Raw genomic sequence first — 12,001 nt, 5'->3', positions numbered from 1 at the left:
CAGGACGGGGAAGGTTTCTTGCACGTTCTGTCTTTTCAGCGTGGCAAAGTAGTTTGATTCCAAATAATCTTTTATCTGACTCCATGTTATTATGACCTCGAATTTAGTTTAGAATGTCAATTGATTATTGGTCATTTGTATAATAATTTGGCTTTACATTTGAATATACTATTTAACCCTTTACACTTATTGTACTCACCTATTGTACTCTACTTCATTCGGATCTCAGTGTCGCACAGGGTCCTTGCACTGGCCATTATGCGGGCCCACGATCACAAACTCGCCAGTCTTGGTCACTAGACAGAGGTAATTGACTATACTAATAGAGTGCCGCTCTCATGCTTGCTTTCTCTAAAGTATTTGGTTTAGTCCCCCATAGATCTGTATACACTTGAATTAAAGTAACACTAACTTCTAGTCAGAGGTCACAACCACTACTACAGATAAGCCGACCAATATTACTTCTCTTATAGCAGCTTTGGTTTGGTTATGCCATGGTTTCCCATGAACACTTAGCTAGAGTAACATTACAATAAACACAGGTAAGGCTCACCCTATTTAGGTTGGTCGGTCAACATTTTGTTGTCCTAAACGGAAATTCCCTTTTAGCCTTTACAGTCTAAATACACTTGAACTAATGCCAAGCGTTAGTCGGAGCTCTAAAATCACAGTTGGTGTGCCCTATGCTCCACTCAACTGCACTTTAGTCCGTTACTAACCTGACGTAGATTTGCGGTAACAATGGATACATTGTAATCTACTGAAGTCAATAATTTCAGAGTAAGTCAGAATACAATCAAATGTGACAATTTATTAGTCAGGTAAATGTATCATGCCAATTACATAATCATTTCAAAGATGATCAGTACAAAACATCAAATGCTCAGAAATAGAGTAAGATGCATACCTGACATTAGAAAAATACACATTGCTGAGTGTCCTGGACACTCAGCAATGTGGGCTTCATCTGAATACAGAGTCGCCCCGAGCCTTTTGCAACATTTCCTTAAATACTCAGACCAAGACAAACATCCCCCAATGTGGGGCATGAACTTACAATCAGAATTTGCATTTACTAGGGCCACAGACCTCAGGGGTTCGCACCTTGCTGTGGAACAGGAGGTAGTTTTGATGAAAGACCCTGGGAAAGGGGCACACCCACAGTTGCAACCAAAGTATCTGTAAACTCTTAAAACCTTTAATACCTTTGGTTTACTTCCATGTAGACGAGACCATTGTACCAGTTGCACTGAGACATTTCAAACGATACCAAACTTGTATAGCATTCTTTGATGATTGTTCACATTAAACCATATAGATTTTGGGTGCATTTCAGGTCATCTCTGCATGTAGAGAGAAGAGATGAAGGATAAATGAAGGGAAATGTAGATTACGGCAATGCCGAGGTGTGATTGCGTCTCAGGTGGGGATGCTAATTTTGCAAGAGAGAGTTCAAATGTTAATTTCCTTTGTTGGTAGAGTAGCCCTTTCTTGGTCCAGGCACTCTGGCATCAGTCTTACATAAATACTGTTCGGTTTCTCGCACAAACTGATCGTTTCATGTCTTAGGACATCAATGTGTCGTCACGAGCCGCAGGGTTTAATTTGGATTTGTCTATGCAAGTTTTTTCAACTCTAATTGATAGAGTTCCTATTGACATGCATTATACGGCTGACAGATGGCAACGGTTGGAGCTAAAAAATCAATATTTGTGTTCTACTGAAGAAAAAAAGTCACCTACATCTTGGATGTGCTGCTGGTAAGCAGATAAAAAAATTCATTTTTGGGTGAACTATCCCTTTAAGTCCACAAGACAGTAGGGTGTCCTATTCGTCATTTAAGCTTAAAGAAGTGTGCTCGTGAGCACCCACTTTGCGGCTGCTATGTGCATTTCTGCTGAGCCCGCAAGACTGTTAGCTACACAGAGGACTTTACCCGGCAGTCAAAGCGACATTATGTTGTGAAAGTGCGGACTCAGAGGAAGTGAGGGTTTAGGGTGCCATTTGGGACAGGGCCAATGATGTCGTCATCTGACTGAGACACAGCAAGTAGCTAGTCAAGCAAACACGCTCTGTAGAGCAGTTTGTCCATTTAGGGCTACTGTAGAAACATGCCATTAGTGGTGTAGTCCTAATAAAAGAAGTGGTGAGCTATTACCAAAAACAGTATAAAATTCACTAGTAACATTTGTTTCATTAAAAACAAATAAATACAGTGCATTCTAAAATTGGTTGACATTTTCCAGATTATATTTTTTTTACTGCATTACAGTATGACTATTATTTAAACATGTTGCTTTGGAATTATATTCATTGTGAAAAGTGATACATCTGAAATTAATGTTCCATTTTATTCCAGTGGGTGGTAAAAAAAACTAATACATGGTGCGCATAAGTGGTACGCAGGTGCGCATAAGTGGTAAAAATAAACGACGCGCACCAGAAAACATCGAGGGAAGCGCTTTTGAGTACCAACATTTTTGAGGACCGGTTCACAGGGACACGTTTACTTACTGGAGTAGCATTTTTCTCCATCTCTGGTAAGATAGCAATCACGATAATAAGTGTGTTCTTTAGTTATTAGGTGTGCAACGGATCGCAGTTAATCCGTGATCCGGATAAAGTCCAACGGTTCGGCACGCATGTGATTCGCGGATTAACTGCTAAATTTAACCATCATAGAGTGAAAGTTTATCAGTTGGACATGTTTTGTCTCGCCAATTAACACATTGAAACGGTTTTAAAAGCGAAAGAAGAAGCGAATATCGGGACTCGCGAGCTGTTATGTGCGCACAGCCTCACCCAAAACGCGCGCACGCAGAGAGAGAGCGCGCGCGCTCGAACACCGAATTAATTCCTCTTTACTTGCACTTGAATTAAAATGATGTCAAAATACCTGTATTACACATGTACACTGTATACCTGTAGCCTATACAGTATTATTTCGATTATGTCATAAGTGAAAAAAAAGAGTTGAGAAAGAAACCGGATGTGTCTGTTATTCGGTCTGTGCTTTCCTTCTTAAAGTGACAGCTGCCTAATATTTTTGCTGTTGTCTGTGTCATTAATGTTTAGGGCTGCACAATTAATCAGACAATTAGAAAAATAACATTGAAATCGCGCTTGAACGATTTGGTTTAGTGTGATTATGAAATTGCAAAGGCTGCGATTAATTTTTTTTATGCGGGGCTTGTCAATGAATGGCTCCAAATGCTAATCCATCTGAAAGCACTGCAAGTTTGAGTTGCTCATAATGTGCATTTGAAAAAACAACATGTGTCAGACATCTTTGAAAATTCTGTCATTTATTACTCACCCTCATGTCGTTCCACACCCCTAAAACCTTTGTTTATCTTCGGAACACAAATTAAGATATTTTTGATTAAATTCGATGGCTCAGTGAGGCCTGCATCGCCAGCAATGGTACTTCCTCTCTCAAGATCCATAAAGGTACTAAAAACATATTTAAATCAGTTCATTTGAGTACATTTGTTCTACCTTAATATTATAAAGCGATAAGAATATTTTCTGTGCGCCAAAAAAACAAAATAATGACAAAATAATGACGATTTCAGAACACTGCTTCATGAAGCTTCGGCGCTTCACGAATCAAATCAGTGATTCGGGGCGCCAAAGTCACATGATTTCAGCAGTTTTTGTGGTTTGATACGCGATCCAAATCACTGATTCGACTCAAAAGATTCATAACACTCCGAAGCAGTCTTTTGAAATCGGCCATTTTTAATCAGCACACAGGTGAACGCAGAGTCAACACACAGACACAAACAAACCGTATTAGAAATACAGGATTGAATGTAATTGTTAAATATCCATTTAACAAGTGATATAATAATGTATCATCACTGCTTAGCTAAATGGAAAATTCAGCATTTAAAGCATGCCATAATGTAGTGCTGGGCGATATGGCCAAAAATTCATATCTCTGTATTTTTGGGCTGAATGGCGATGTATAATCTAAGTAATTTGTACATTTTTTTCTATTTGAATTTGAAAAAATGTTATTTCACATCCTGCCAATATTATCCTACAATGTAATAAATGTGATCGTGTAGTTTATATGCTATAGCTATTATGTGCAAAAGAGGGGTCAAATCACATGAGGCCTACATTCTAACATTGTAACATTACAATCTTAAAACAAAATAATGCTTTTAAAAGCAGAATTTAAATTCACTAAACAGGTTTGAAAAATGTATATTTTAGTCAGAATTATTGCGCTCCTATTCAGTTTAGCTCTGTCTGTTTGGCGCGCTTGCGCACGGCGGTGCTCGTTCACAGAAGTTTAGGCCCGTCCACACAAAATAGAAACATTTTCTTGACTTTCTAACATTTACAGATGGAGAATATGCCTCTGAAATATAAGTTATCCACTGAGGAATCGATTAAACTGATTTATGTTTAAAAGTTAATATAACATCTCCATGTGTGAGCAAAATAAATTTTGCAGCCTCTTAAAAATGATCATAGCCTACGTTTTGAGCCTTATTCTGTATCAAACAAATCAGGCACTTGGAGCTTCAAATTAGACTGTAATAATCCCTCTTCATATAACATTTTTGTTCTTAAAGGTGAACAACAAAAACAGATTCATAGAAATTCTTTGTGATTTACACAGATATACACATTCAGATAAGTTTTTTTCTTTCACTTTCATTTCACCGTGCAGTTGATGAACAAAAACAGGAAAAATTAATCCAGTCAGTTCCTTATTCGCCCACCTACTTATTTGTCTTCAGCAGGGTTTGGCCATGCTGTAGGCATCATCATCAGAAGAAGGTAGTGAGGTATTGAAGAGGAAGTGCAGCGCGATGGCCTCCACCGTCGCGGTTCTTGTGCTTCTGTCTGCGTGTTTATTCACGGTCACAGTCGGTAAGTTAGACGGCCTGTTACAAAAATCTAAAGAAACACTTTTAGACTTGTTTTTGGGTGGTTTACAGATGGCTGTCAAGTATAAAAATAAATAATTTACTCAGCACTTTTACTTAAAATGTACTTAAAATTTCTGATAGGCCTACTTTACAATATATCGGTTGTTTGTTTTTATAAAATGTGTGACATTTCCCCTCTTTCTTTAAGGTTTTGGTGATGACTGTAGAAGCTACATCACCAGCAGTAACGAGTACAAGCACTCGATTAGCTGCGGCAACAGTATTTGGCTCCAGCACTGCTGTGGGACCTGCGATCACAGATTCTGCTGCTCCAGTGAACGTTTGAAGTTATCCAATCATGATCAAAACATGTGCAATATGTAAGACATTTTAAGTAGTTTCTGTCCTAATACTTAAAACTCTAAAGTCCTTTTTACACAACTTCACGTCGTTCCACACTCACTATGTTTATCTCACGCCTGCTGAGCAAAAGGGGATAAATTTTGAAGTCTAATAAGTGTTTAAAAAGCAGGCTACATGATAAATCGGTGAACCATAAAATAGCGATTTCTTCTAGTATTAGTAAGTTAATGTTTTTTCATTTTAATCTAATTGTTGAGGTTAAACTCAACCCTGATAGCACACGTACATCTCGTAGACGTCTCTTTGATGTGCATGTTTACATCTGGAAGACAGATTTTTTTTAGAGTATTTGCTCATCTAAGTCTGTAGGATGTTTCCTGTCAGATGTCAAATAGACCTTTAGAAGATGTTTATGATTTAGAATCTTTGTAAAACTGACATCTTAAAGACGTCTATCAGATGTTTGTAAACAGCAAAAGCTTGCAGACGTACATGTGCTATCTGGGAAACCTGAAACCTTATTATCAAACTGACTTTTGTAATGTTTTTCTGTGTTACTTGAGGTTTTGTCTTCCCCTCTGCTGCTCCAAACATCGTTTCCTACACAGGTTGTGGTCGTTTTACTAAACTGCAGTTTTCAAAATGCATGCCCCAGATTGACGTTACTACACGTTACAACAGCCATGTACTGAGAGGTGGGCCAGTGCTTTGTTTGATATTTAAAGAACAAAGAATGAACAGTTCCATGTTTTTGGTTGTGAAAGCTGTAGCGTTCACATTTATCAAGAAAATTTATAGACATATGAGGCAAGAGAGAAGGAGCATGATGCAACATCAACTGTTTTTGTGGGAAAGGGTGGGACCAAAGAAAAACTTTTTATTATATAAACAAATGTTTTTAGGTTTTAAAGTCTGGTTCCACAGACAAAGCCTAGTCCCAGGCAAAACTGTATGTTTGAGCTGTCTAAACTGACATATCTTAAAATGTCAGTGCCATTGTTTTTTTTGTCAAGATGCACACCAGAATGTTTTTATAAGGCATGTTTATAAAAGCTATTTAAATATACTAATTTAACTAAGGCCTACTCCTGGCTTAATCTAAGCCCTGTCTGTGAAACCAGGCCGATATGTGTTAGAGGGTGAGTTTGCAACTAGGACCCTGGGTTTGTATCCCGGCTTGATATGGTGTGGTTAGTTGCATTGTGCTTGTATTAAGAAAAGTACAACGTGTTTTCATTATACAGAAGAGGGCAGCTTTTAAATTTTAACAGTAAATCCTTGTGTGTTCCACAAGATAAAAGTCATATGCATTTCAAGCAGCATCAGAGTGAATTGACAAATGCTTTTTATTTACTACCTATAATATGCAAGAAACTTAAATATTAATGCTACGAAAGTTTTATTTTGGAAGATACAATCAAAAACAGGGTACTCAAAATCTGCTCCACAATCTAGAGAATAACGTTCCTAATGAGGATTTTCTATGGAAGTAAAATAATGACAAATGTGTTTGAAACAAAAAGCTTGTTGAATTTCACTAATTGTAAAAAATATGCAGTGCAAATTTAACCTTGCTTGTATTTTAATGCATTCAAATTTGTAAAGTGAAATAAAAATGGACAGAAAATTGCCTATTGAATATTATAGGTTGTATTTTTAAACAGAATTATTATTTTGGAAGTGAAATCTGAAAGGTGAATATGGATTATTGACTTTTTAATAATGAAAATGTTTGGAATTGAAACATTCACAGCTTAAATATAAACTAAACTAAAATTTTAGCCCTTAAAAATGCAAACCCTAAAAATATTTTTTTTTTCTTAGTGTCAAGAATATTTTAATAATCTAAAGAACCATTTGTGTAAAGGTTCTTCATGAAACAGTAGATGCCAATAAAGAACCTTTATGTAGTGTCTAGAAGTGAATTTTAATGTCCAATCTCCAAACTAACTGCAGATACATGGGAAAATAAATAATAAATAAATAACATTTAAATAAATAAAACTAATTAATAAAATGATAATATATAAATAAGATTTTAACCCTTATGCGGTCTTCGGGGTTTGCTCAAATTAAAAAATTAAAAAAAATGTTTCACTTTGTCCAAATGGCATGAGACTTTGTATGGTGGTTAACACTTTTAAGATCTACAAATAAAAAAAAAAAATTTGGAATGATATCTTGTTTTTATGTTAGTGTAAAAAAAAAAAGTTACGCTCGTGGTCTTCGGGGTCTCTGGAGACCCCAGGCAACAAAATGTAATTTTGTAACAATAGAATATATTTTTTAAAAACCAATGTAATTTTACTCTGTTTATTAATGTTTTTACTCATCATTTGTGAAGTTTTTGGAGGATTCGTGATAGATTTTAAATTTACATAAATAAATTAAAAAATATTTTTAAAAATAGGTTTTTATGCATAAACAGCTTTTATGTAAAATTCACTTTATAAAAGGCCCAGATTTCTTTCATTCATGTGGATAACATGGATAATTTGACATGGTTTCATTTCTGTCTATGTGTGTTGTGCGTTGTTTCTGATTTTGAGGATGGATTTTGTCCAGTTTCTAAGCGGGGTCTCTGGAGATTACATTATCGATGATATAAATAGCACATAGCAAATAGTGGAGCTCTGCAGCCATCTACTGGTAAAAGTGATAGTTTTTTTACTTTTATAACTGCATTTTCCAAAAGATGGGCAAAAATCTTACACTAAACCATGTCAAATTATCCATGTTATCCACATGAATAGAAATCTGAGCCTTTTATAAAGTGAATTTTACATAAAAAGCTGCTTTTGCATAAAAACCCATTTAAAAAAATATAATATAATTTTAATTTATTTATATAAATGTAAAAGATATCACAAATCCTCCAAAAACTGTAGTAACATTACTACATGTAGTAAAAACATTAATAAACAGAGTAAAATTACATTGTTTTTTTAAAAATATATTATATTATTACAAAATTACATTTTGTTGCCTGGTGTCTCCAGAGACCCCGAAGACCACGAGTGTAGCCCCCAAACGAAGACCGCACAAGGGTTAAAGATGAAATGTACTAGAACATAATAAACAGTGTTTATAATGCTTGTTGCTTCATATTTTTATCATAATCTGTCCCACAGCAAAGGCGGTGCTCTTGCCCTCATTGTGTCAGTAGTAGTGGGGACTGTGGTCATCAGCACTGTGTTCATCATCTGCTGCTGCTGCCCCTGCTGCTGTATCTATAAAATGTGCAAAAAACCCACACGTAAGTGTTTTAGTGTCAACAGAACTTTACAATGTTACATTACTAAGGATGGTAGTGAAATGATAAAAAAAAAAAAAATCTTTTTTTTCCCACAGCTGTGGTAGGAACGCATGTAACGACAGTCATGAATACTCAATGCATTCAGCAGCCTGTCGTGCAGGGAGCTCAGTATCCAGCATACCAGCCTGTGCCGACTCAACCGGGCTACGGCGGTCAGCCTATGCAGACGGGACCATATCAGGGACAGCCATACGCACCAGGACCCCCACCCCCATATCACACAGTCGGTAAGAAGACTTTGTATTGGAGCAGGAGTGCAAAACTAATTTACTGTAGTTCCAGTTTAGTTCCAACCCTGCTTCAACACACACATACCTGTAGTTTTCAAATAAGCCTGAAGGACATCAGGTGCATTTAAGGTGCATTCAGGCTGTGGCCCTCCAGGAACTGAGTTTTGCACCCCGTACTAGAGATTGCATACACTAGTTTGGGTATATACATGTTGGGTATATATATATATATATATTTAATTTACTGTTCTTCAGTAATGTATGTTTGAATAAATCTGTCAAGTTTTTATGACAGACACCATTTAAATGTTTATATTTCAAAAAAACGAATTGGAGTAGAAACATAGTAATATGTATACAAATCAGTTTATATTAACCCTCTATATACTAATGTAATACCAGCTGACTCCCTGAATTGTTTACAGCATTAGTTCATAGTTTACAGAACATTTGCCATGTACTGAACCTATTAATCCAAATTAATTGATATCGAATCATATTGAATCAGAATCTAATTGATTTGCAAGCTTGTGAATTGAATCTGTCAGTTAATAAAGTTGACACTTTTTTTTGGTCTTTTTTTTAAAGGGTAACATAAAGCACGAATACTCAAGTAGCTATTGTTTTGACAAGTAACTGACAAGTTACCTAGTACTGGGCAGAGTGAGACCATGTACTGATATTTTACTGATATTTGTCTTTTCCCATTTCCAGCGAGCCCTGGATATCCCAGCAGTCAGGCTGCATATGCCGGAAGTCAGGCCATGAACCCCATGCAGCCGCCTGCGCAGCCCGGTACCGCTTATCTGCCCTCAGACGAATTCAGTCAGCCGGCCTATAACCCCGCCTACATGCAGCCACCGAAGACTGGTTACTAAACCACAAGTGTCTGTCACATCAGTCATTGTTGGATTGTGGAAGTTGACGCAGTTTCACACATTGTACAAGACTAGTGAATGTGTTTTTGTTTTGAGTTATTTCTGGTTTTTTCAGTTTAGTTTTGGCTCTGTGACACTTTAAAAGTAAAGTTGTAGATAAAACAAAGATTGGTGGAATAAGTTTTAAAAATTTCAGTCTATATAATTTTCAAAATTTCATGTTTATTTCAATGTTATTTGCCATTTCTTTGTGATTAATTGTGAAATTTTTACTAGCGTTTTTACGAGTGAACATTTTTTCGACAAATTTTTTTTAGTATATTCAGTGTTTTCTACTTTCAGTATTAATTTTTCTAGTATTAGTATAGTAATATTGAACTGTATAATATCTTTGATAGAATCTGATATACTAAAAAGACTAAAATCTACTTGGTAACACTTTACAATAAGCTTCATTAGTTATAACTATATGAACTCATAATGAACTGCACTTCTGCAGCATTTATTCATCTTTGTTAATGTTAATTTCAGCATTTACTAAGACATTATTAAAATCAACTACGAACAGCTGTATTTTTTATTAACTCACGTTAGCAAAGATGAACAAATACAGTAACTAATGTATTACTCATGGTTAGTTCATGTTAATACATTAATGTTTAACTACTGAACCTTATTGTAAAGTGTTAAAACTTTATAAAACTAAATAACTGAATAAAACTGAAAGTCTATAAGTCTATAAAGTCTCAAAAATCTATATGTATGGATATAACTTGTGGAGTACCACAGGGATCGGTCCTAGGTCCAAAACATTTCATAATGTATATTAATGATATTTGTAGAGTATCAAATATATTAAAATTTATTTTATTTGCTGATGATACAAATATTTTCTGTTCTGGGGACAATTTAAAGCAGATTTTGGAGGCGATAGCAAAAGAAATGATTAAATTAAAACGGTGGTTTGATGTAAATAAATTATCATTAAATATAGCTAAAACAAAGATCATGTTATTTGGAAAGTATACTCAACCTGAAGTAGAATTGAAAATTGATAATATCAGTATAGAAAGAGTCTATGAAAATAAATTTCTTGGTGTTATTTTAGACCACAAAATCAGCTGGAAACCACATATAAAACATATTGAAGCAAAACTGGTAAAGACTATAGCAATATTAAATAAAGCAAGATATATTCTGGATAATAGTTCATTGTATATTCTGTATAATACACTCATAGTGCCATATTTAAGTTATTGTGTGGAAATCTGGGGAAATACCCACAAAACCAACCTACAGTCGTTATGCACACTACAGAAGAGAGCAATCAGAATCATAAACAATGTAGGATATCTTGAACACACAAATTCACTGTTCTTGAAATCAGATACACTAAAGTTTATTGATTTGGTTAAATTTAAGACGGTACAAGTCATGTTTAAAGCAAGAAATAATTTACTTCCGGAAAATTTACAAAAAATGTTTATGGAGAGGCAGGGTGGATATAATTTGAGAGATGAATTAAACTTTAAAAAGCTTAAAATAAGAACAACTCTAAAAAGTATGTGCATCACTATATGTAGGGTGAGGTTGTGGAATAATTTGGAGCAGGTGTTAAAATATTGTACAAACTTTAAACAGTTTAAAAAGTTGTATAAAAACGAGTTACTAAAAGGATATGAGGATGAACAAGAGTGAATGTGAGGGTGGATTTAAAGATTGATTGTATTAAGATTTAAGGGTGATGGGTGGTTTGGAATAAAAGGTAAATTTTGGTTTGAGTTTAAAAAATAAGGTTTATTTGTTATTGTGTTATGAAGATATAATATATATAGAAAAATATTTGATATATAATGGAATTCGGAATGGTTGTATAAGGGGTGGGTAAATAATAAGCTTTTGCTTCATCCCGCTCCTTTTCAGACACATTTGTTGTATTTCATATTTTATTTTATTTGATTTTTATTGGCTGTTGTTTGAAATAAAATAAAGAAAGAAAGAAAGTTTCAATTTTGCTTTTGTATTAGTTTTCGTTTACAGCACAGCGCTCACAGAAACATAAATGTGATTCTGTTTAAAGAAAGTGTCAACAAGTTTTCCATTTTGAGTTCTTTCCTTTGAGGGTCTAAAGTCGCGTCTGAACAACAATGAGTGATGCAGTATTTCCATACTTCTGTCATGAGTCACACTGACTTTCTGTCCCGAGCAGTTTAAAAGTGGGCTTGTGCTGTCAGGGTAAGAAAAGGGTTACATTTCATTAAAGCAACCTTTGTTAAAGCATTAGCAAACCACATGTTTTTTGTACAGTCATTCACAGTTCCTTTT

The 12,001-nt window shown here is 35.1% G+C and overlaps 1 protein-coding gene across 1 annotated transcript; it reads left to right on the top strand.

The window, feature by feature from the left end:
* Window positions 1-4,738: 4,738 nt before the first annotated feature.
* On the top strand, window positions 4,739-10,878 carry LOC125263630 (protein shisa-5-like). Its single transcript, XM_048182693.1, has 5 exons — window positions 4,739-4,890; window positions 5,098-5,269; window positions 8,384-8,508; window positions 8,604-8,795; window positions 9,513-10,878. The coding sequence occupies exons 1-5, from the start codon at window positions 4,830-4,832 to the stop codon at window positions 9,674-9,676; spliced, it is 714 nt and encodes a 237-aa protein (XP_048038650.1). The 5' UTR covers window positions 4,739-4,829; the 3' UTR covers window positions 9,677-10,878.
* The last annotated feature ends 1,123 nt before the right edge of the window (window positions 10,879-12,001 follow it).

This window comes from Megalobrama amblycephala, linkage group LG2 (assembly GCF_018812025.1).
Source record: "Megalobrama amblycephala isolate DHTTF-2021 linkage group LG2, ASM1881202v1, whole genome shotgun sequence".
NCBI lineage: Eukaryota > Metazoa > Chordata > Actinopteri > Cypriniformes > Xenocyprididae > Megalobrama > Megalobrama amblycephala.
This window is presented reverse-complemented; position numbering and strand designations above follow the sequence as displayed.

What these genes read in the sequence shown, in the direction of transcription:
- LOC125263630 (XM_048182693.1), top strand. Translation starts at nt 4,830, where the DNA reads ATGGCCTCCACCGTCGCGGTTCTTGTGCTTCTGTCTGCGTGTTTATTC. An exon ending in TTTATTCACGGTCACAGTCG is followed by an intron (nt 4,891 to 5,097) that starts GTAAGTTAGACG and finishes TCTTTCTTTAAG; the next exon opens with GTTTTGGTGATGACTGTAGA. An exon ending in ACCCCCATATCACACAGTCG is followed by an intron (nt 8,796 to 9,512) that starts GTAAGAAGACTT and finishes TCCCATTTCCAG; the next exon opens with CGAGCCCTGGATATCCCAGC.